This window comes from Onychostruthus taczanowskii, unplaced genomic scaffold, assembly GCF_017590055.1.
Source record: "Onychostruthus taczanowskii isolate IOZ18803 unplaced genomic scaffold, ASM1759005v1 scaffold1, whole genome shotgun sequence".
In the NCBI taxonomy this organism is placed as follows: Eukaryota; Metazoa; Chordata; class Aves; order Passeriformes; family Passeridae; genus Onychostruthus; species Onychostruthus taczanowskii.
The window spans coordinates 7,455,291-7,480,157 of NW_024496525.1; the positions used below are offsets into that span (position 1 = coordinate 7,455,291).

The window sequence follows — 24,867 nt, forward strand, 5'->3', positions numbered from 1 at the left end:
GAAAGTCAGCCCATTAACTGCCAGGAAGGATACCTGTCTCCCTACCCAGCTGAGAAGGACTATTCCAGTCCTTTTCAGCTGGCACACCCCTGTATCCTAGTAGCATCTCTGGCTGCTGCAGCAGCTTCCCCCCTGAGGCAGCCCACAAACCCATGCAGAGAACTGGAGTATGTGCATCTGGGAACAACCCCAGTGAGAGACAGAGGAGGGGACCAGGCAAGAAAGGATGCTCTTCTCCAGCAGAGAAAGAAAACGGGAATAAGAACGGGCTGAAACACTTATTTCAAAATGGATTTTATTCCAGGCATTAAACAGATTCTGGCACATGCTTTTTTTGAAGAAAAAGGAAAACTAATCTGGGTTCCACATAAATTACATCTGGCAAAGTGCAACTTACAAGTGAGTGGGAAAAATAAACCTTTTGAATCCGATTTCTGTACAACAGTAGATTCAGCTCCTCTTAAATAAACTCCCATTGGTCCACAGCACAGGAAATTACATTGGATGCTCTGATACAGTAACAGCTTTCTTTTTAGGGTATTACCAATGCAAATTCTCTGTCTTGACAGTCTAGGGGGCTGTTTAAAGTAAACAGGAAAACAAGGGTGAGCAGCTGCTTGGTCTGACTGTTACAAACAGTCAGTTTGCTTGGAGAAATCCTGACACCTGTTACAAAACATGGCACTGGGTGGACCTTGGGGAAAAAAGTAGAGATAACATTGTTCTTCCTTCCTTTCAGTGCAAGGGAAATGTAGAGTATGCTAATACTGAGTTTGAACCAGACTTTGTTTATTCCAAGAAGTTGTTCAGTTTGCCCACACTTGACAGCAGCCTTTTGTAATGTACCTCCTTTTCAGCAACTGCTGCAATGCATTGGAAACAAACAGCTTCCAAAAGATGATGTGTGAGGAGGTCTGAGTTGGGCTAAAGCAATGCTTTAGCTGACAGAAGAGTGAGCAGTTGGGAGGTGACCTCAGGTGAACATGTCCAAAACCAGGTAGAATGAAAAAATGAAGCTCCAAACTGCACAAGCAATTTGAGTTACTGATATCTAGCACACGTCCACCTTTGCCCTTTCCTCCCCCAGACCACAGCACCTGAAGGAGTGTCCCATCTTCAGCAGCCCCAGCTTACAGCCCAAAAGGATGCCAGTTCACACTCTGCCAGGAGAGCAGGAGGAAGAGAGGCACAAATCAACACAGCCAGTCCAGGTGTGTGTGCCCCAGGAGCAGCCAGCAGCCTCCAGCACGGGGGCCAAACACACAGTCAAGGGCAGCAGTCACTGTGCTGACAAGAGCCCTTTGAATTGGGGCTGGCCCAGAGCTTGGAGACTGTAAACAAGCAGAGTTTCTGTGGTTTGCAGCAGTCAGGAGCATTGTTTGTAGAGGAGCTGGGTCCTGGTCCCAGAGTGGTTATGAAGGAGGAACTGGAAGAAAGCTGCACACACACGGTGGGAGCAGGGAGGAAGGAGGCAGTACCTGGTAGAGGAGTGAACATGCTGTTAGCTGCAACACATAAGCTGCTGGAGAGTGAAATGTGGAGAGGGCAGGTGTTCCACTTAGGCTGTGTTTTGATGAAAACATCTAACCTTTCACACTTCATTGTATACAGAGCTTACAAACAGCACCTGCTCAGTGGCCCTTCATCTGTCTTTGCATCAATATTTTTCAAGACAGGTAAGTAAGAACTTGACTGTTCCTGTCTCCTACTGCATAATGATACTATTCTGAAAAGACCATCTCCTGTATATTCTTGTTTAAAAACACAGTAGCTAATAGGATGGCATCTCTGCCCTCAGTGGGTCTGTCTGGCCTGCTCTCATTCCATTCCTAGGCTATTTTCCTTCCTTCTCTGCCCTCTCCTGACCTCAGTGGTTCTGGCCCAAAGCACCTCTATACAGGGAAAGAGAAATCACTGCAGAGTCAATGCCCTCATTTCCACAGAGAAGAGCAGCTGCACCATTCTGTAAGGATCAAAAGGAGCTCCCTTGTGAGTTTTCACAGTGCAGGCAGGTCAGTCTTTGGGCTAATCAGGGCCGAGATGGGGATCTGATATCAAAGTGAAGGGGGAGACAGGACAAGAGCTCCTGCCACATGATGGATTTCATTTTTTTAAACCAAGAACAAAAAACATTGTCCAGTTTTCACACTAAGCACATGCAATGTATGAAGAACATTATCTGTTCTTTTGTCAACTGTTTGGGCTAATACCAAGCTAGAGAAAGAATTAAAAAGAGATACAAACTTGATTTAAAAAAACCAGCTGTTCGGAACCCAAATGCACAACCTGTTTCTTCCACACAGATCAGAAAGGATCCAGGCAAACAATTGCCTAATGAAGATGGTCCCACCATCTGGTTCCCCTGTCAGGTTCTTGGAAAGGAGGGTTGGTTTACAAAATCTATCTCAAAAGGAAAATTTAACAGATCTAGTTAGGAGAAGGTAAACTTGTGGGGACTTTATTTGAATACATAAGCATCCCTTGGCAGGTTTGAAAACCCACATGTGGCTAGAGCTGACTGGTAACTGGGAGCAGGATTGGGATGCTAGCTAGAGACCACCACCAGTGTCTTTGGTATTTCCAGAACACAAAGGAGCCTCTTCAGGGCAGGCCTACACAGGCAGCATTTGTGCAGAGGGCAGTTTCAGCTTCACCAGCTAACCTCTCCCCAAGGTGCTCACTGGGAAGTGAGAGGGGTGTCAAAAGTAGAGCAGTCCCATACTTTTGACTCACCTTTCTCAAAGAGAAAAGGAAAAGCAACTAGACAAGGGAGTGGGTGGTTTGTCATGCCAGGCTCTGTTCACAGGGGCTATGCAGAGCTGGAGAGACAAGCATGAGAACTGTGGCCCTGCCCAGCCAGCAGCAAGAAGTCTGCTATGACCTAGGGGTTGTCCCCTTCTGTCTGTCACAGTGGGGATCTGGGTGGGCTCCTGCCACAGCCTGAGCCACGTGCAGCACCTCTGTCTCTGTGTGCTGCCCACACAGCTCTGTGCACCACCTTTGGTGTGGGCTGCAGTGGGCAGTGGCTGGTAGCACCAGGAAGAGCAGCCAGAGAACAGCCCCAGCTCCCCTAACGTCCCCAAGTGCTGGCACCTGTCTCTGACTGGCTCCATCAGGGCATGGTACACTGAACCTGCAGGATTGGGCCGCTCTTGAAGGCAGGGCTGGCCTTCCACATATAAAAAAGCTGGAAGGAAGACTTCAACAGGGAATAGTCCCTGAAACAATCCCTGGTTAGGCTGGTAAAACAGACTGTCCCTTTTCAGTCTCTCTTGTCAGCACTGCCCAACCTCAGCACATTCGGCTGTAGGGCAGCTTCTGTGGGCAGAGGAAGGAATGAACCCACCAAAAAGAGGTGACAAATCTGCCCCCAGGATCTGCTAGCTCCTTCCCAACCTCTCCACTGATCATGATGATGCTTCTGGCCAGTCTTCACTGAGAGACATATGCATAAATGATGCATGATGTTAGAGCAAAAAGCCAGGGAAGCCAAAGAGCTACCCGGGTTTGTACAAGCACAGCCTCAGCTGCTGGACTGAAGGTTGTGGACTCTGGATGCAGAGAAAGGAAAGGATGGGGAGAGCTGCAAGTATTGGGCTGGGTCCTCCTCCATCTCTAGGTGCAGCTGTGCACAGGCATTAGCTACAAAGGAGAACTTAAGACAACAGTTGGGAAGATTTTGACAACTGTCCCGATTCCTTTCATCCCCCTCTTCTTCTCTGGAAAGCTCAAAAACATCAAGTGCTCAGCTGAAGTGGTGGCTTACTGATGAGCACAATGAAAACATTTAGGGTCAGACACACAAAACCATTCCTCCCTTCCTGATCCCCCTCTGCTCCCAAAGTCTCATGCACAAAGAAACAAGGAGATCTCTGTGCTACCATCATGTTGCTTGTAGCAGCTCCCACTGTTGGCCAGGTACACCTGCTTGACAGGGGTTGGTCACCACTCTTCCAGTCTGGTTTTCCAGGCAGAGACCGCTGACAAAGTGTTGAATGAAGCTGCCTTTCATCTTCCACTTCTGTGAGAAGACACAGAAAAAACAGGATGTTACTTCTTCCATTTCCCTACAGAACTGTGACTTCAAATTGAGGGTAATCTCAAGTAAATTCCAACAGCTGGTGAAAATGAAAATCTGGGCATGGGGCAGCATCTCTAAATCACTGGATTCCTGTACTAATGATACCTGCAGTTAGGTAGGGTTAGGGTTTAGCTGAGTCACAGGGCTGGATACTCAGAAGCATCTGGAAAGCAAATAACAGTAGTGGTCACAGCACCAAGCCTGGGCTGAATTCAAGAGGCACATGGACAATGCTCCCAGGCACAGGATGTGACTCTTGGAGTGTCGTGTGAAGGCCAGGAATTGGACTTGGTGATCCAGATAGGTCTCTTCCAACCCAGCGTATTCTATGATTGTGCAATGCTATCAACACAAAAAATCAGCAAGTAACGGCATTTTCAAAGCATATTGTAGTCACAGTTTCTGGGTCGTTCTCTGTCCTGGGCACCCAGATACCTGCCAAAACTTGAAACCTTCCTATGGTTGCTTTCCAATCCATGGCAAGCAAAGCACTGACAGGTCTCCCAACACTGAAAGCAACCTGTCCATACAAAGCAAAAATCACACTTCCTAATGTTTGACTGGATCTCTCTCTTATCCATTGTTCCCTCATCTCTTCTTTCATCACGTTCAAAAGGTCTCATACAGAACCCTTTCCTGAAGGTCCACTTTGGTCATGCTACTTACCAGGAAACAAAAATATATCCTAACCTTGAATTTAAAATTCTGCTGGGAATGGACTGTACCTTCCATCCCTGCTGGAAAAAAATCCCCAAACCTGGGAACACTGTGGCTGATAATGAAAAGTAGAAATGAATCTGTGGATTTGGAATCTCCCAGATGAGGCAGTGTCATTCATCTCCAGTGGGGCACAGCTGAGCTCAAGTGGTTGAGAAGATTGAGGGGTCCAGGGTCCAGGCTCCAGGGATTTTCCCTTTATTCTTTTCAGTCACACAGATGACCCAGTAAGAATTGTGGTCTGGGTGCTCAGTCAGTAAAGAGCTTAGGTATATTATGAAGATGTTTTGGCTAAGTCATGAGACCGATGAAGAAAAAGAAACAGTTTGACAATATGATGGCCCTCATATTGCAAGAGTATTGCAGAAAAGATATGCAAAGGGAATTTTAGAGTTTCCTGCAATATCTGGACAATGTCAAAACCTACAAACATTTTAATTCTTGGGTAGCATAGCAAAAGGACTGCCACATGCGGAGTGGTTTAAGGTATTCAGTTATGTTCACATGTTGCTGGCAGCTGTAATGTGTCTTGGAGGGCAGGGCAGCTGCAAAGCCCAGAGGAATCTGTTGCTCCTGTATCACATATTTCATCAAGTCTAAATACCAGAGGCAGCATCAATTTGCAGCATTGCTAGCCCTGTCTGACAGGACAACACTAAAGGAGAGATGTTTGTGCAGCAGGAAGAAGCTGGTTTTAACGGAGAAGGGGGCAGAGGAATGCAGTGATGATGGACAGGAAGATACAATGCAGTCTTTGCACTACAATGCCCTCACCAGCTGCTGCAACTCACTGCCTACACAGGTCCCAGAGCCATCTGGCTCCCATCTGGCAGAAGCCTCCCTACAAAGAGCTGAGGAAGAGTTAATATCATAAAGCAGCAGCTGTAATGATGGAGTGCAAGGGAGGGGGTCTGGTCCCCTGGCAAGCTGCGCTCTGTGCCTGGCTGGTGCCATTGCTGCACGACAGCCTCCCCACCAGCATCTCCCATTGTCACAGACACCCCACTGAAGAGCCTTTTGACTTTCTCCAAAGCACACCTACTTCCCTTCCTTGCCCTCCACTCTCCCACTGCCTCCCTGTATTTGTGAATTCTCGCCCTCTGTGTTCTGCTGTGCATGTGTGAGAGGAAGCCTGCCAGCTGCCCCTCCCACACACCCCACAGCTCACCAAAGACCCTGCTGGAAAAGAATGTGCTGAGATTTGAGATGGAGGACAAGGCCAATTACCAAGAGACATTGATTTTTTTCTTCCCCCTCCCTGTTCAGGAGAAATCTAGCACCACTGGAGGCTTGCTCATGTTATTCCTTCAGATGAGAGACCTGCTGCTGTGGCACCCATCCATGCTGAGCAGGTACCCACTGTGAGATCTGTAGGGGGGATCTGCAGCAACAGGCTCAGCAGGACACAGCAAACACTCCCCAGAGCACATCTGCTGCTGACAAAGCCAATCAGCTTCTCAGTGAGTCACACCACTGGAAAGCCCAGCACATCAAGTCACCCCAGATCATTCTCTTCAAAGTAAAGTGGGGCAAAGATGGGGAAGGGAAGGAGGAGAGAAGGTGAGAGCTGAAGGTGAGGCTCATCTGGGCTGTAGGGAGGTGCCAGGTATGTAGCTGTTATAAAGCATACTAACAGTAAAAGCCAAAGTAGGGCTCCTCATCTCAAATGCATGGGCTATTTTCAGAATGACAAATTTTACCTATTCTGATCAGACACTCTGCTTTTCTGCCCTTCATGAGATACCAAAGCAACTTCCCTGACTTCACCTGAACCTTTCACGAGGCCTGACTGCAGACCACAAGACTATCAAAGACAGCCCAGCATCCTGCCCTGCAGGGACACATCATATCTCAGAGCTCTCAGTGGGGCAGGCAGCAGGAAGGGATGGGAACAGAAGAGAGGACACTCATCTCCCACTGTCAGCCACCTCAGAAAGGAGCAATTTAGTCTAAACTAGTTGCCTGGTGATGTACTTATGGAGGGTTCCAAGGTACAAACCCCTTCTGGGAGGGCCCAGCTTTCTCCACAGACCACAAGGGAAGCCTGGACTGGTAAGTTTTAAATGACAGCAGTAATGACCATCTTTAGCAAAAACATAAACAGGATAGACACCTCCTGCATACATATTACAGGGAGTCCTCTCTTCTCCTACACCCAGACATTATAACCAGACTGTACATGGAAGGAAAGCTTTTGGAAGATTGCACAATCTGAGAAATTTTGGCTTGAAAATCCTCTTTGGTCTCCCTTTCTTTCTTGTACAAATGGAGATAGTATAGTTTACTGGTCAGAGTAGGTTTGGAGTGAAGATGGAGAAAGAAAAAAAAGAATCAATTTTTTCTTTGAAATATTGTGTCTTGATCCTCTTCCCCAGTGTCAACTCAAAATTTTCCCCACTTTTTTTTGCGAATCTCTCTCTCCCTCTTTTTCATCTATCATTTCAAATGAGTTTTAGGTGGTTGGATAGAAGCATTCCACATGCAATAACTAAGAGAAAAGTCACAAATAGACACTCTTCTTCTATCCACAAGAGCTGAAATGGTTTGCACTAGTCTAATTTTTTAGGGCAATCAAAAGTTTTCTTTTAACCCCCAGTAATCCAGGCAGTGCAGGGTTTCTCTCAAAATCCTAATTGTGAAACAATGGAATTGGCCAAGCTCAGGAGGCACAGCTGAGAAAAGCAAATTTTGTTCATGAGAACTGAGACGCTTCAAACAGAAATGTATGGAGAGCTGATAACTGGAGTGGCCAAGGATGTTGTAAGTTGTAATTGAGTGTATTTGCAGAGCCATGGGCAGCCTGAAACTGGTCCTAAATTTTAAATATATGAGCAGAGACAGAAGATGGAAAAGCTCACATAGCATCCAGCAAGTACTGTCTTCCTTTGAGCACTTAAATTTGTAAAACTAAATCACAACTAAGAGAAACTTTTGTCTCCTGAAAACTACTTTCAAGGTATGGCATATTGCCAGTATTGTTTTACCTACTTATTGTCATGAAGGTGCTGAGTCAGGTGCTTTCAAGACAGACAGGCTCTCTCTCCTTTTCTTTTCAGATACTCCATATTAAAGTTGCATTCATCCTCAGGTAATACTCACTGAGTACTCACTGAGAAGTGGGAAAAATTTCCCAATGGCATACAAAGGGACAGAGGATTTCAAGTAGTGTTTGTCTCACAAGAACACTCAGTGTCTTCATTTTCAGGCTGAGGTCACATTCCTTCAGAACATTTTAATGAAATATAGCTGTTTAATAGGATTTCTCAGCATTTCTTTTTCTGTTGGGAAATATTGTGCCAATGTTTCTCATTTTCATTCTCTTGTTTTAGGGTCTGACTCTCGCTTTGCCTTCTATTTGTCCTCACTATAACACAAATTAAAACACCACTCCTACTGTTAGTCAGAGCCAAAAAACAAAGCTGAAGGCAATAATTTATTGTGCGTTCAACTAAAAACGCTATTCTCCAAATAACATTATGGATAACATCCATCTGCTTTGAAATCTACTTCTGATTATGCAGAATAGCTTTTGGCTGGTCTTCTGCTAGCAGTGCCAGCTGTTGCTGTTGAATGATCAACAGGATCGTGTTGCCAAATAGATTTCATTTCTGGTTTCTTTCAACCCAAGGGAGTCTGACAGCATCAAAAATCATCTGAAGTGTGACTATTGTCTCATATCCTCCTGCTTGCAAAATTCTAGATTTATTTTGAGGTAATACTCTAACCACAAATCACAATATTCTAAAGCCTCTGCTAGAGTATTACCTATTTGTCAGATGGACTGATTTTAGCCCTCAAAATAAACAAAAAATATCTGTCCTTGGGACATGCTTAATGCAGAACAGCTGTGTAGCATGGGCACAGTTTCAGCATGCTTGAAAGCAGAAACCAACTTTAGGAGTCGTGTGGTGCTGCCATAATGATCTAACCCATCTACTCCCGAGACACTAAAAACCAAAGCTACCACATACACCATCTTTTGTCAGAAATGCTGCTTTTACATGACTCAGACACAGACACGAAATCTACATCCAGACAAATCCAAACATCATTCACCACAGGTCTCTGAAGACAGTGACAGGAAAGATGTTCAAAGCTGGACTTCCATTACTTAGGACACTGTACATGTGATGTGTGTGATGCAGGCTGCCCACGCTCACCCTCCTCCACTCAGACCACATCACGTACTCAGGGCTCCCGCTTGGCATTTCCAGCTCTGCAAAGCAGCTCAGCTGCCCTCCCTCCACTCTCCATTCAGCTCCTGTGACTTTCTGACAAGCCCACTTGAACTGAGAAGTGGGTACACTCATGTACAGTTTGGAAGCACTGCTCTCCCCCAGCACTTTCACATTGGGCTGTGACTATCCATGGGGAGGCAAGGCAAGCTGTAGGGCAACTGAGGGAATTTGTTCCTTCCAGCTTTGCTCTTTCTTGGAAATCAACCTCTCAAATATCAGGAGGAGAGAGAATGGAATAGTTTACAAGATGACTGACTTCTAGCTAATTAAAAACTAATGTCAGTGTTAACAACAATTACTGTTGTGTTTATGGAAGCAAAGAACCATAACAACATTCCCTAGGAACACAACAAACTTGAACATTGCAAGTAGAATTGGCTTTATAAGCAGAAATCTGAGATGGGAGTTTGGGACTACAAAAACGACCCCAATGTTTAAGAGCATTTAAACCCAAATTACATTAAAAATTCAAATACATTTCTCCCACTTCACCCCACCTTATCCATATCCTAAGCTGCAAGGCAGTTTAGAATGGCATCTGCAATTCAAATCAGTCTCTAATTATTTCAAATGCTTAAGCAAATCCTTGCTTAGAGTCAGTTGGTTAAATCATCTGCTAGGTCAAGTCCTTGGTGTAAGAGTAGTTTGCTCACATAAGGTAATGGAAAACAACAGCTCACATTCTTAAGTGTGTGTATGTCTTTTTAATGAGCCTGTATATAATCAACATATCAAGACTCAATAAATCCTATTCCAGCAGCAGAATAAGCCTGCTTGTGTTACTGTGGATTAATCTCTCTTCTGGCTTCTGATGCAGCCTGGACTCCACCCTCCTTGAGGGACCCTTGTCCTTCCGTGACAGAGGAAGCAGGGAAAGACAGCTGATTTTGGCAGCTGCTGAAGTTCTCTCTGCTGCCAGGGAGGAAAATACTGCGAGGCACATAAGGAGAAACTAAGTGACCTAATTACACAGCAATGGGATGAGTGATTGCCAACAAGAAAAAGGAGCAGGCAAGCACAGCCCACCTGGGATACCCTTGCAGATTAATCCAAACTCAGAGTTTTCCCAGTGTATTCATGGTGACAACTCTTCAAGGCATTTCTGCATTAACCAACCCTCCAGAGGAAAGTCTACACAGGTTTTCCATAACTGGGCAGGACTGGATTTCAGTGTTTTCTTTCAGGAAAAACTAATTTCAAGGATCCATATAGTATTAGAAAGTACTGAAAAAAGAAAATGCTGCTGAGAACAGGTCAAAGCTGAGCTGTCTTCTACCTCTGGGCTATCAAAACAACAGACAAGTCAGAAAGCAGAGTCAGCACAGCCTTAGATGACAGAAAACATGCTCTCTCTTGGTGTAGAGGGAAGCATGGGAACTAGGAGTGAAACAAGTCCAATCTGCTGTCTACCTGTGTTCTGTTGCTGCCTTTTGTGCTTTGCCCAGTTCTGATAAAAAGGCACATCACATCTCTGTTGAGGGCATCCCAGCCATTGCAGAGGCCATCCTTTACCTAGTGTTGCAAGGCAAAAGGATTGATTTATCCTGACAGATCAGGGATGCACATCTTGGAAACAGCATAAGTCAAAGAGCTGTATTTTGTTGGGAACATTGCTGCTGTGTATTTTTCCTCTAGGGAGCAGTTCAGGTGGAACATACAGTGCTCTATGTCAGCCAGTATCTCTTAAATGAGATGCATGCACTCAGTTTTAAAGGTCTGCTCACATGTCCAAAGACAGCACAAAGAAGAACATAGGTATCTCACTTCAAATTAAATAAGCAAATGATAGTACACACCACTCTCCCCTTAGGTATCTCAAAGCAGTTGCCTCACCTACCTCTCCTTGGTGCTATGCTTCATCCATGCACCAATCTGGCTGCGCAAAAACTCATCCAAGAAGTAAAGTTGGGGTGCTGCTGAGCTGGAGCCAGCCATGCTGCCAAGGACCCAGGCAGAGCACACACCCACCGTGCACCTCCTGCTTGGTCACACACTCTGTCATGCATCCAAGCTCACAAAACACACCAGAGAGGGAGATGCAGAAGAGGGGAAGGACTTGAATGTGCCTTGATAGTGCTGGGTTTGCCCCTGCTGGCTGCACTGATGCAGGTACACTGGCACGTGGCAATGAAGGCATCAGGAAGAGGTGCAGTTACCTACCTGTCTGCCATCTTTTTGATTGCAAGCTTCCAGTGTGATTTGAGAACCAGTAGAGAAGGAGGCAATGGAAAGACACTTGTCCTGCTGTCTAATTAAAGGGTCACTGAATATCCACTCCTTTGGAATAAGAAAAAGGTTCCATTAGGATTCCAACAGCGAACAGATGAAGGAGAGAGAGCTTTTGCTATCAGATATTTTAAAACCCTGCATCTTTTGTTCTCTTCCTACAAAAGGCTCCCTGGGAAGACTCCCACAGCAGATGTCACCTGATCAGAAGTTTATGCTCAGGCTTGGTGCATCATCACCATTTCAAAGCCTGCAGCTGGCTCCCCTCACTATCTGAGGTGTCTGATTAACCCATGGTCCCATGCAATTCTCAGCTCTGCAGCTTTACAGATTCAGGCCTACAAAGCAAGGAGGATCCCGAGCCCTGACACACCTGATGTGCAACTGCTTCTGCGTATTTTACACAGCACACACGTTCTCTAACAGGTATCTGGGACCTATCAATTGTCAAACAAAGCAAAACACATGCAAACATATCCATACAGCACCAGCATGCACAAGGGACAAGTTGATTAATTTTTTCCTTCCTCTGACTAGATGCATACCTGATCCAATCAAATGTTACTACTATACTTTCCCCAAGGAAAAAATACAAAATGCAGTAAGTTTCAGAGATTTCAAGTGGTAATGACACAGAGCAGTGAGTTAGGTTAAAAGGCACACTGAATGCTGGCTGCAAACTAGTTTCCAACAGTTAACAGATGTGAATATGCATTTTCTGGCATAAAATACCCAACTTTCTCAAGCTGCTTCAAGTCACCAACAGAGAGTCTGAGTGCAGATCTTCAGCTTGTATACACCATCACATCTCCACTACAGTTAGGAGAACTGCACCACATTACTGCCACTGGGGTCAACTATTTAAACTCTATTTGTGCTTTATACTGGAACACATCTGCAGTACAGCACAACTCAAGTCATCTGCAGCTACAGCTGAGCTGGCAGAGCAAGGAATGTTCCTAATCCCAAAAAAAATCTCATACCCACATGCCAGGGTACTAGCCATGCACAGCCCCAAAATGATTCTCAGTGAGTCTGTCACTCCCTGAGCATCTAAACACCTGTTGTCCCTGAGAGATGAAAACCTTCACATTCTATGCCTGATTGCTGAGTCTGTTGAGCCAACAGAGCTCTGAGAGATGGGCTTCTTTTTCTGCTTACTACTAAAACCATTACAGGGTCCATTTCTTCCTTCCTTTGTTGTCTTATTTGCAAAAGTTCAATTGTTGTCTCCTTATTTGCAGAAGTTCCATACTTTCTTGGTGATTTCTCATGGGCAGCTCCTCACACCACTGACTCCTTCTTCTTCACAACACAGCCAACAAACTCCAGCTTCCTTCTCAAGCAGCAAACCCACTCTCCTATAGCACTCTTCTTCTAACTGGTCACAGCTGTGGCCTGTTAAGGGCAGCTGTTCCTAATCTTGGGTAGTTAGTACAGCTGCAACTACTCAGGGGTGAGATTACCATCTGCACTATCTTTATTTTCTTCCATTCTATCCCCTCACATTGCTTCACCTCCATATCAACCCACCAAGGCCAGAGATACCTCTTCATTCAGGTTATTAAAAGGGTAGGAGCAGGAGCAAAGCACCAAACTGAAGCCTGCCTTACCTGAGTGACAGGTGGATTGTTCACTGTCCCTTTACAGTTTCCCATGCCAGCCAACACATTCCCTGTGGTATCCTGTGCCTGAGACTCCAGACAGCTTCCTCCTTGTCTAATTATTCCTGGAATGAACTCTTTTTCAGGAATCCTTGAAGTAAAATGACAGTTGCATGGTACTTCATACACAGAAATGACCAAAGTACTTCTACATTTATAAGGGCTTAATTGGCCCCTGACTAAACACAGTTCCCTATATCTGACAGAAAATGAACAATATCATGCTGTCCACTGGAAATATCTGGAGGAGGCAAAAATCAAGTGAGAACTTGGTCAGAGGACTAGTGCTTTTGTTTCAGAAGGAACACCAGGATCTTTAGGGGACCCTAAGCAGTTTAACGTGATGATTCTGAAATTCTGAAAGAGGCTGTTTCCAGCAAAAAGCCACAATCACACTGATATGCTTTGCTTCTTCCTCTCCCTTTTTCACTCTTCTCCCCAGCTAACACATATTCTTGTCTCATTGGTAGGAATGCAGAAAGATCTGTCAAGGCCACACTACAGCTGGATGTTTCAGCCTCCACTCACAGCCACAGACTGAGGTGCAAAGATGTGCTGCCTTTTCTGAGCTGTACAGATGTGTGCTGGTTTGCACAGGCCAACAACACAGCTGTACCCAGGCTGCCTCCCAGCTGAGCAAGGGCTCAACACCACTGTGTCCTGACCCAGGGCAGGGCAAGCCACAGGGACAGCTGGTTCTGGCATTCCTTAGACCCTTCTCTGAACCACCCAAACCTCTGCACTGAGGCTGTCCAGTTCTACTTGGCTCAACTCCTTCCAGACAGAACATCCAGTGGGCAAAGGCCAAGTCAAAACTGGGAGGGATGTAGTGCACTGGCACTTTTCTGCACCCACATCTCTGAAAACACCAGGGTTGCACATCTCCAAGGGACAGCTGTGTGGGGCAGAACAGAAGGCAGACCTTTTGCAGAGCTGTGATAATACAAGCCAGGAAAACACAGGAGGTTTCTCACCAAAAAGATGAACAGAGAAAACCTTTTCCAAGCATAAATCTCTCTTTTGCCCACTGCTGTCAAGGCTCATGTTCCCATTGTGAGCCACCTCCCAGTCCCTCAGAGATTTGTACATTCGAAGAACTGACTCACTTGAGCTCCGGGTAGACATTCTCCAGATACCACTGGAAAGATTTACAGTTCAGCTTGTGACGCAACTCCACTCGGTCTGCAACACTGGAAACACAGGCAGTTTGCTGAGAATAAGGCAGTGAACAGGAGGGAGGGGAACAATGAAGATTGGCCAGGAGGTTTGAGGGAAATTACATTCCTTTTTGACATTATTCATTCTCCCACATAACTGTTGCTAGAATCAGAGCACTAGCAGTGACCTGAGGTGAAGACAAGGAGAGAGGCAAGTGGCAGGAAATAGAAATGGAAAACAAACACCTTCAGAGAGCTGTTCTTGCACTTCCTTTGGCTCAGAGCAATGGCAGGGCCCAGGTCCTGCCTTGTTAAATAATACAGTGCAGTAAAACTGCTGTAAGATCAGGAAAGTGTTTGTGCCTCTGGGTGCCCCTGTAGAGGCATACCATGAAACCTGCACAACAATCAGCTGCTGAAAAGGCCTAGGAAGAGTTTGTGCTTAGGTACATACAGATGATTAACCTGTGTGTGCTAAAGCATGTCTCTAGCACACGGCAGAAGGTCTAGGCTCAGGTTGGAGAACTGAGACCTGAAGAACTTAATGATTTGTTCTTAAGCACTTTGGGAAAAGGTGGCAGTAAAAGCGGAGATGAACTCAACATCTCAGTAGCTGTCTGCTGCGGCAGTCCTCCACTGCTGATTTGTTTGGCTTTAGCTGGCTGAAGAAGAGGATTTCCCTCCAGCAGTCCTACTGAGCAGTGAAACCAAGAACTCTTGTCTTTAAGCTGTAACACTACACTTGTGTGTTGGGAAGGCATTTCAGTGGTACCTGGGCACCTTTGCATTCTCAGCCTACAGAGGCCACTGTACATATACATGAGGCCACACACCTCAGGGGAACGTTCTTAGATTTTATATCCACACCAAAATTGAGGGGAAGGAGGGTCCATTTTAGGGCCAATTATCAGTGATGATGTCAAAGGCATTAGCACCCTAAAATCTAGATTTAATGCAGGTTCACAGAGCTGTTACTGCAGGAAATTGCCTGAAGTCAGTCTTATGCTCTGCTCCAGCTTTTATTCAGCCAATGCTGCCAGTAAAGTCACTAGGAAGTCTGGGCAAACAAGAACTGCAGATTTTGCCACTAAAACACATGAGCAATATATCCACACACAATATGCAATAGTCTGTTTCCTTCACAAGCAGCAGGGTTACTTGCTATGTGGCCCCAGTCCAGCTGCTGCAGTCAGCTCCAGGACTGATAAATTAGGTAGGCAGAGCTATTTTCATGAACATATGTAATGTATCATGATAATAAAGCAAAGTGTACAGCAAGAAAAGTGACCTGGTTGTCACAAATAAGTAGGAGATGCATCATTATCCTGTGCAAACAGCTACACATTTGAGATACAACCACATTTGCCAAGTCCTTACACTGATACAACAATAGCCTTTTATTCACAGGCAGATAAAACCCATAGAAACGCAGCACTCCTAGGATTTTTACACTATTTGGGAGTCACAGGAGTTTGAGAGCACAGACAGCAAGCTCTCCTCTCATCCCAGGTTTGGTGTCCATCACCAATTTCTGGGTCACAGAGAACTGCTAAGTGATAACAATGAATCCCATGTGGCCTGAAAACAGCTTTAGCAAAGGTGTTGTAAGAAGCACAATTCTGCAGATTGTGTTTCTAAATCTTACCATCAGCCATGTTCTCTCCTGCCCTACAAACCAGGCAAACTACCCTCCCTCCATCAGGAAAGTGGGAAGTGCCCAACTGCAACATGCCCCATGTGCTAGCCAGTCATGCTTGCCCTGGGATTCTGCATCTGCACAGGAACTTCAGCTCAAGCTCTAGATACAGCTCACATTTCCACAACAGCTGCATGCTCGGATAGAAAAATATTCCTGTCTAGCCACTTCAAATGTCTGGTCTTTTAATTTCATTACAGATCCCTCTGGCCTTCTGCTAACAAATGACTTACGCAGTGTTACCGGGGAAAAAATTAAGTGAATTAGAAGCAAACCTCATTAGCCAGACACTCAAGCTACAACCTCCTTGGCAAGGCAAGCATTCAGAGCACTTCTATTTCTCACACTTAGCCCCAGAGAAGACCTAAAAGCTATTTCTTGCTACCAAGGGGTTTACCAGAGCCCTCCTAGCAAGGTCTGGGGCAGCTTACCTTCCAAACGACTTGCCGATAGCCGAGGGCCGGGCCTCGTAGTAGTGCTGCTTGTACTCATCCATCCACACCTCTGCTGTGCGCTTGGTGTTCCTGCACGGGGGAGCAGATGCTGCAGAACCTGCCCTCCCTGCAAGCAGACCCAAGGTCTGTCTGCTAGGAGGTAGTGGGGGACAGCCCCAAACACAAAACCGAGTAGGCAGTATGGAAGGATAGAGATTGATTAAATCTACAAAGCCTTGCAAGAACACTTCAGAAATTAAAAATTTATTAGCCATAGTTTACCATTACTTTTTCAGACATACTTCCTCTGCAGAGACACCGGGCCTGATTGTCACCATCACACTCATTTCCAGTATCCCTTTTCCCAGATTTGAATAACATTATGGGATAATTCAACTGGGAAAACAGCTGTGTCTAACATCTAATCTCCTGCCCTAATCAGACTAGCTTCATGTTGCTCAGGGTCTTGACTGGTTGAGTTTTGAAATCTGAAATGATGGAGATTTCACCATCTTCTCTGGGGCCCTGAAGCAGTGCTTGACCACTTCCATTGTCAAGTACTTCATCTCATCTCTTTTCTCTTCCCATCTGTCCTGCAGTAGGAGTTTTCCACAGGGTTTATCTTAGAGCATGTACAGCTCAGAGACAACAGAGATGTTCAAGGGCTGCTGGTACTCCCACATATGTCACAGGGCAGCATCTCTGAATGGCCAGGGTGTCTCTCTGGCATACTACTCCCTACCCCCCTCACCAGAGGCTGAGAAGGAATAAGAGACACAAACACAAACAGCAGAGAAGGGAACAGGTTTTGTTCACAGAAAACAACAACTCATCCTTCCCTTGAGAACAGATGCTCAGCCACAAGCTGTTCTCCATTACCAGGGAAAAGCACAACAAAGAATTCAGGCTTATTTAGACATGCCCAACACAAAGGTGGCCTGGCTGTTACCAGGAACTACCCAACACCTACTTGATGTAAGTCAGCGCGTTGCCCTCAGGGAAGTCATAGGGATGGCGCTTCCTGAACACGTGTCCCACTCGACTGCACGGAACAATCTCCAAGCTGCCACCACACATCCACACTCGGAAAGAGAGCTCTGGAAGAGACCCCAAGAGTCATACAGCTGCAACAGTTCCAAGAAGGGCAATTTTCTTTCCCCTCTGCTCTAGGTCTATTGCCTGCAACAGCAAAATCGGGGAAAGCAATGCCATGCTGAGAGTGGAGAAACTGTCCTCCCTTTGTTAAAATGGAGGCAACCATTGCAGCTCAGGGACTTCCAAGCCTTCTCCAGTCCTGCTCCTCTTTGGTCTCATTTCAGTGAGACACCTTTGCATTCGACCAGGTCTTCAAGGCTGCTCAGGATGTCAGGCACCCAGGATGGCATCCGGCAACAGACTGAGACCACTCCCACACACAGCCCTTCCCTGTTTTGGACTTCTGTTACTCTCATCCCTGCACGAAGATGGAATGAGAAAGGAGGAATTTACTGCGTAAAGCAAACCATGTGAGGAAGAAAGGGAGTTTAGAACACAAGGGGAAAGAACAGAACAAGATGAGGGTATAGGGAGTCAATGTCCAGAGCTAAGTCCTCTCCCTCATACCTCTATGTTATCCACCCTCCAGTAGTTCCTTCTTCTCATTTTGTAATGAACATTTCTAGTTCATTACTAATGAACTAGAGCAACTGCCTGTGTTGCAGATGCTGCTGCTGGGGGAACTGCTCAGGGCAGATACCAGTCTCATATAGTATGACTATGAAAATACAGAGAGAATCCTGCTACTTGGAGAAATCCACCTTATCCTGAAGCTAGATTCAACATTTTGCTAAAGGATTACAAGAGCATGGAGCTTTGATGTGCAGGCACTTATTTGCATTACAGAAGGTATGTGACCTTTCTCAGGCTTATGGGTCTGTCCTCACAAGTTTAATCACTGCCACACCAGAGGGGTTTTCCACTTTCAATTCATGTGGTGATGAAAAGAGAAGGAAGAAGCAAAATGAAAATTAGCTGGGTGGCTAGGTAGCCTTTTCCAAAAGGGATTCAGATTGTATAGACTGATTACTTCAAAAACTACTCAGCTGGGATCTTCCTCCAGTAATGCCCAATTTATGCAGCTCTGATGCTTAGAAATTAAAAAGAAATTATGTATCCAGATCTAATGGATGTTTGAAACCATGTACACACACTAACATCTTCCCAACCTTCATCTTTCTCCACAGCTTTCCTCTCTGTATACTGAAAGGTAGTTCAAATAGTGAGTTGCAGGGTGGGGGAGATGGTGTATTTAATGTAGCTTCTCAGTAAAAAACCTCATTTGATTAGACTGCATTTTGTATATTTCTTACTAGTGCTTTTCTCTCCTGATCTTATCCAGAGCTAATTATTTTCAGATTCTTTTTAACAGGGAGTTCCAGCTTTGAAGAGAGGAAGGGTTTTAAGAACGAACAAATATAAAAAAACCCAAGACTTAAGTTTCTGTCTGGTGATGTGTCCAGCTGACATCTGCTCTCCTGGAATGAGCTTCTGACTCACTTTGGCCTACAACAAAACTCAGTCTGGCATGTGTAATTTGAAAGTGATGGCCATTTCCAAAGAGAGGATTCCTCACACCATCTTAGACAGAACCACTCATCTCATTTACAAATGAGAACCTAATTCAAACAGTCCCTTCCCACTCAAAATTGTAGTATTTAGTATAAATAATGTTTCAGAACATTATCAATATTTTTCCTTGATCAGAAAACCCAGTTTACAATTAAGTATGGTAAACTGTTTTTTAAGAGGTTAAATTTACCATTCTGAATTCTTCAAGGAAAATGAATACATTTTGTTGTCAAACCCAGGTTGGTTTATAGCCCTCTGCATTCAGCAGCAACAGACTTCATGGAGGATGAGGGACAAGTGACAGAAGACACTGAATTTACAGGAAAACCTCCTAAAAAGGCAAAACTGGCAAGCCCTGTATATGTGGCTGAGCCACACACAGCCTGACCCAGCCACTGCAAGGCTTTACAAGAGCTATTTAAAAGAGAATGAAGCAAATTCTGTGGAGCAATTCTGTGCTTTTGGTCAGGTCTATGTGGAAGAAGGCTGTAAGCATGCAAATAATTTACTGCTACTTATGGCAGAGAGCTCTACTTAGCATCATGCTATGGACATATCAACACTGGACTCCCAGGTGGGCAGAAGCAGACAGAGAAAAGCTTTAAGAAATATTCCTTCTCCATCTTTGGGTTCTACAGATGTCACACAGTCACAGCTCAGAGGCTGGCAGCATGGCCAAGTGGCTGGCTTTGCCGCTGGAGCAGGGCTGGTGATGGCAAGGAGCTGAGTTTGACTCTGCTCCTGAAGGACATAAAGGAGGGGATCTTCATGCCTGAGTAAAGGCTTCCTGTGACTTCTGCCACAGTGCTTAGCTGATGCTGCTAGGGCTGCTGAGATTCCAATGCAAGTACCATTTAATATCTCTTTCTAATATAATGAATACCATAAAACTGAATCAAGATCTGGGAAAACAGAGAACACTCATTGATAGATATTTTGTTTCTAAAACGTGGTATCTTGAGAGTCTATTATCAGCCCAAAATATTATTTAACTGTTTTAGAAAGCATCTCAAAGAGGCAACTCTCCCAGCTGTGTTCAGAGCAACAAAGGTTTCCTCTTCCTATTTCATTCTTTCTAATTAGTTCTCCAGGTGCTAGGAAACACCATACAAATCCTTCTTTGAAAGGTTTTTTTTATTTTTTTTTTTTTTTTTGTTTTTTGTTTTTGTTTTTTTTTTTTGTTTTGTTTTGTTTTTTTTTTGCCATGTTAGCTACAGAGAAATCTACTTAAGTTTGTTACAAAAAGTAAGGCTTTTATCTTCTCAGCTCCATCTGCACCATTTCTAAATTAATGCCCCAAACACTTGAGGTCTCCATGAACCTCTCTTTAACACTCATCTTGCTTTTTTCATTAACACCTGGTGACATGGCAGCATCCCTTCACACGGGGCAAAGAGAGATGCCTGGCATACCTGTGCCACTGCTAAGTGCAAGGAGATGGGTTTAAGCACCATGCCCTAAACCAGCACGTGAGTGGACAACAACTCTGGGCCTCTGAAGTCCTCAGTGTTTGTGATGCCCTAGTCTGCATATAAATGTTTGCATTCTGAGTCTATTTGTAACCAAATTCCATTTACAAAGAAGCTTATTTAATTAGGAAAAATATCTCTGACCTGTCAAGCTGAGAGAGCAATTCAGATTTATCTGCAAGAGAGGAACAGGTGTAAGAAGAGGCTGCAGGAGTGGTTGGCCACTTCAGAGCTGGGGCAACACAGAATATCATGTGAAGAACTGGAAGAATATTCTCCAAAAACAAGCAACAATTTAAATATCAGGAGGCTCCTCTCTCTTTCTTGTACTGTGGAAGCTCCTGTATAATAGCAAATACGCCTGTAGGAGAGTGTAGCCCTGACCACACAGACTTTATGCTGACAGTGATACAGCTCTGACCACCTTGGGATTATCTGACCATGTCCCCAACATTACACAGACATGCTGAGCAGATCTCTCACAAAAAAGCTCTGGTAAGCAATGAAGACAGGGAAGCAGTTCTGCATTAGCGTGTCATTCCCTTGAAACAGTCTAAACGTACCAAAATTTTCTCCTCCCCAGATGTCCATTTGAGTATCATATTTTCCCAGGTGGTTAAACCAGGACTTGTCAATCACAAAGATGCCTCCTGCTATGACAGGGGTTCTGGAACAGAAAACAGAAATCCAGAAAAAATAATCACACATATATGTAGCACCACAAAACTAATTTTAAAGGGCAGACAAATTTGTCCAGCCATCACAAGTCATACCTCATTTAAAAGAGAAAAATAGTAGAGCTGGAATGTGAGCCTGCTGCAGGTTTCTGAGATGCCTCTCACTAAATCATCCTCACGTCTTTGTTAGATGGTCTTGCAAGCACTACAAGAGTAATGCTGTGCCTTTTGCATTTATACAAATATGCACAGTGTGAAGGAATGATGGGCACTGTTTGATGACTGTGTTCACCAATTAGACACAGTGTGACAAGCTGCTGCATGTACTGCTCTGCTGTTAGCAAGCTGGCTGCTTCTGGAGTGCAAAACAGAGGCTCACAAATTACACAGAGGAATTAAATGATACCTTTGGATTATAAACAGGGAGCTGTCTGCCTATAAAGACAAGCACCATAACTCCTCATATCAGGATTTGTTACATTCTGCATGTCTCAGAGCCATGTATCCTGCAGTGAGGCTGGCAACAACTGTTCCAGCTAACAGAACCTCTTTTGTCTGTGGACATGCAGATTTAGTAGGTGGGAGTAATTCTATACCCACATTACTAGGTAAGATCCAGTTTTCTGATCTGCTTTACACATGTGGAACTGCTGTTTATCTGCTTCATTCTTGAAGTTTTCATCTGAAAGATGGAGGTAATAAAAAAACCCCAAAGCGATTTCTGAGGCATTCAGAGTGTTGAGTTAGGGAGAACACAAGAACAAACATACAGAAGAAGAGGTGGCCTGTAGAGGTGGAGTGCATGTTAGTAAATAATCACTATTCTTACAATATTCAGAGAGCAGTTCTCTCATACTTCGGGTATAGACCTCAATGTATTCAGAAAATAACATGAAGAGTTTGACATCATCAACACTGTGGCATTTTGTCCTCAGCAAGGCATTCCCTGTACTCTCTTTGCCACGCTGGTGAAGGCTTAGTAAAGCTATTTGGAGAAGTGTCCATCAGAGTGTACCTTATAGACTGAGTTGGGTCTGTTCTGGACATCTTCTGCTCTATAGGAATCTGTTCCCACTTAAAGTGAAGGCTCCAGTCAAACCCTGAAAAGGAAAAAGACATGCCAAATTGGTTTTCTTATTGTAAAAACAGTACTACTAGCTTTCAGTGAGTCTGCACTGTTATATCACAGGCTGTCCCTATGTTCCTCCCCTGACCTCCCTCACAGTCTTCCTAAAATGGCAATAGCCTATCCTAATTCAGACCTCTCCAGCTTCTGTCTTGGCACCATCATTCCTTAGCATTAGATGTCTCCTCAATTTCACTCCACACCTTCAGGAGAGTGTTGTCAGGCTGAGATGTAATTCTATTCTAGCCAGTTTGTTTTACCAAAGGCAAACCCTGTCAGCCACAGTTATGAGGCTTTAATAAAGGACTTGGTAGGATGTGATATATTCTGGGAACAAAGGCCTGCAGATCACTGTACCCACCATGCTCTTCAAGACTACCATGCACTTACAGATGGCCTATGGTGGATAGTAGAGCACAGCACAGTCACTATACCATTGCTAAGGGTAGCCAAAGAACAGGTAGCCTTTGGCTGGCAAGCGGTGCAGAAGTGAGCCCCAGCCATAAAAGATGTAGAAGGGCACCAGAAAGTGGGGTGAAGACAGGAACAGCTGCAGGGGGCTCAGCTGTGAGGGGAGAGGTGTAAATGCTTTTCACAAGATGCCATGAGAGAGCCTGCCAGATCAAAGCAGCAACTGGAAGTGCTTGTCAGACTCCAGTGTACATGCAGCATAATGATGACATAGTGAGATATTTAATCAATTAACTGAGTCCTGAAACTGCTAAATGTTATGACAGTGATTCAAGGTCAAGAGGAAAATGCTAGTTGAGTTTTGTTCTAACTCTTCAAAAGATCTGACTTGGCAAGTTGCAGAGAAAAAGGGACAGATAACCCATCAGAAAGATCATCACTCTATTTTCTTGGAAAGCTGAAAAGAACACAACATTTATCATGCACCATCCCTCAGTTATGTCTAACTTACATAAGCCATTCATTATACCCACCTCCCCTCAAATCTGCTGATGCTGCCAGGTAGGCAAAATTATCCAGGCTGATAACATCAATGATTGGACTCACCACTCGGGTATAATCCTGAGGGAGAGAGAGAAAGGGGGGAAAAAAGGGATCAGACTTTCTTGAATGTCCAGCAAAGCTGCCAGAGATCAGGAAACACAAAGTTGAACATGTAAATCTTTGTCTGATTTCTCCAATATGGTTCTGGCAGCTGTGCAAAGGATCTGTGGCCACTAAATCCAAACATGGAGATGGTGGGTACCCAGCCAGCAGCACTCCATGGATGAGGGGAATGGAGTCAGACTCCAACACCTAGGAATGCTGCTAAGAAACACCTCTTTATTTCCTGCCCAAGTCACAGGGTATCAATCACTGTCCCAGGGGTTTTGTGCTTGCTTTTGATATCTATTGACAGCACACCTTCTGCTCAGCCATCCTTAAACTAGCTCATTATCATCAGCCTAGAAATTATCAAACCCCTAATAATCCTATTTACTTAGGAAGTACTATAAATCAAGACCCCCCCATTTAAGATTGTATACATTATAATATCAAGATATTGTGAGTACTTTATTGCCATTAAGGCTTATAGACATTTACAGTTTTCTTTTGCAATCCTTTTTTGTTTGCAGAAGTTGAACAATTTTTCAACATCATGAGACAGGGCATTAAAAGACAGTGTTGTGACAGCTGCCATATAAGATAAAACTGAGCTGGCAATGCCAGAAACAGAACCTTGTTATTGGATAGCTGCCAGCACCCATGCCTTTCCTATCAAACCTTCATTTTGTGCCTTGCAATAGTTCCTCACGATGTACCACACTTGGCTAGGATGGAACATCCTTGGTAAGAGGACTTGGTAAGAGTTTTTCCCTTCTGAGCTGTGATGGTGGCCCGACATCCTTGGTAAGAGGACTCATGTTTTTCCCTTCTGAGCTGTGATGGTGGCCCAGCCAGAGTGTGTCTGCACAGCTTGAGACTCCAGCACCCACCCGGCAGCCTGGTGTGCCAGCCACTACTCCAACCAATCAGTGCCAGGACTGGCTAGGGCAAGACTGAAATCTATAATAGGATGTACATCAGAAATGTAGAAAGTAAGTCAGAAATAGGTTGACTTGAAATCTGCTCACTAAAAATTTGTATACTAGAGTTAGCACACAGACTTTTGCATTTTAGATCCTTCCCTAAAGTAATGAGTGAGGTTCTTTCTTGTGCTGCACCTTGACTTAAAGATCAATAAGTAAAGTAAACATTTATGGGCTTTATTGAACAAGAATAAAAAGCAGAAGCTTTTAATTCATCAATTCTGAAGTTTCACCTTCTTCTGCTCCCTCATATTAAGCTAATCAGACATGCTTACAAAGCAAAATTAAAGACTCCACCCCTTCTCCTAAGGCCCATTTCTTCATGGGATCCTCCTTTCAGAGGGGAACAATCACAGCCACTTGCAGGCAGGACTTCTCCCATCCCCTCTCCCCTGCCTCTTCTTACAGCAGAGCTGTATGATCTCTCCCTCCAGCTCTGCAGTACAGTCAGGGTGACAGCTGCTAATATTTCTGCCTCATTTTCATTCTTCCAGCCTTCCATCAATCCTTTGCCAAGTGAACCATCCAAGGGGACATCCCTGCAGTCACAAGCAGCTTCTCTGTGACAGGAAGCTGCCTGCATGCAGGTGATGTATGGTGGCAGCTCAGTAGGAACATTAATAGAAAGAAAATTTTGGCAGTGACAAGGCAGAGGGGAGGGTCCAGCAGCAGGGGAGATGGAAACCGTGGAAAAATTGCACAATGTATGCTGCCCAAGGGGCTGTCTTACATACAG

The 24,867-nt window shown here is 44.8% G+C and overlaps 1 protein-coding gene across 1 annotated transcript in view; it reads right to left on the reverse strand.

Moving 5' to 3' along the window:
• Positions 1–318: 318 nt before the first annotated feature.
• The window catches only part of GALNT16 (polypeptide N-acetylgalactosaminyltransferase 16), a 74,912-nt gene continuing 50,363 nt past the window's right edge, over positions 319–24,867 (reverse strand). Inside the window, exons 7-16 of the mRNA XM_041396152.1 lie at positions 23,037–23,124; positions 21,982–22,066; positions 20,853–20,956; positions 17,184–17,310; positions 16,211–16,303; positions 14,033–14,116; positions 12,876–13,017; positions 11,197–11,313; positions 3,882–4,021; positions 319–1,478 (exon numbers count right to left, since the gene is read on the reverse strand). Coding sequence (XP_041252086.1) covers positions 3,884–4,021; positions 11,197–11,313; positions 12,876–13,017; positions 14,033–14,116; positions 16,211–16,303; positions 17,184–17,310; positions 20,853–20,956; positions 21,982–22,066; positions 23,037–23,124 — 978 coding nt within the window. The 3' untranslated portion in view covers positions 319–1,478; positions 3,882–3,883. The remainder of the gene's footprint in view (positions 1,479–3,881; positions 4,022–11,196; positions 11,314–12,875; positions 13,018–14,032; positions 14,117–16,210; positions 16,304–17,183; positions 17,311–20,852; positions 20,957–21,981; positions 22,067–23,036; positions 23,125–24,867) is intronic.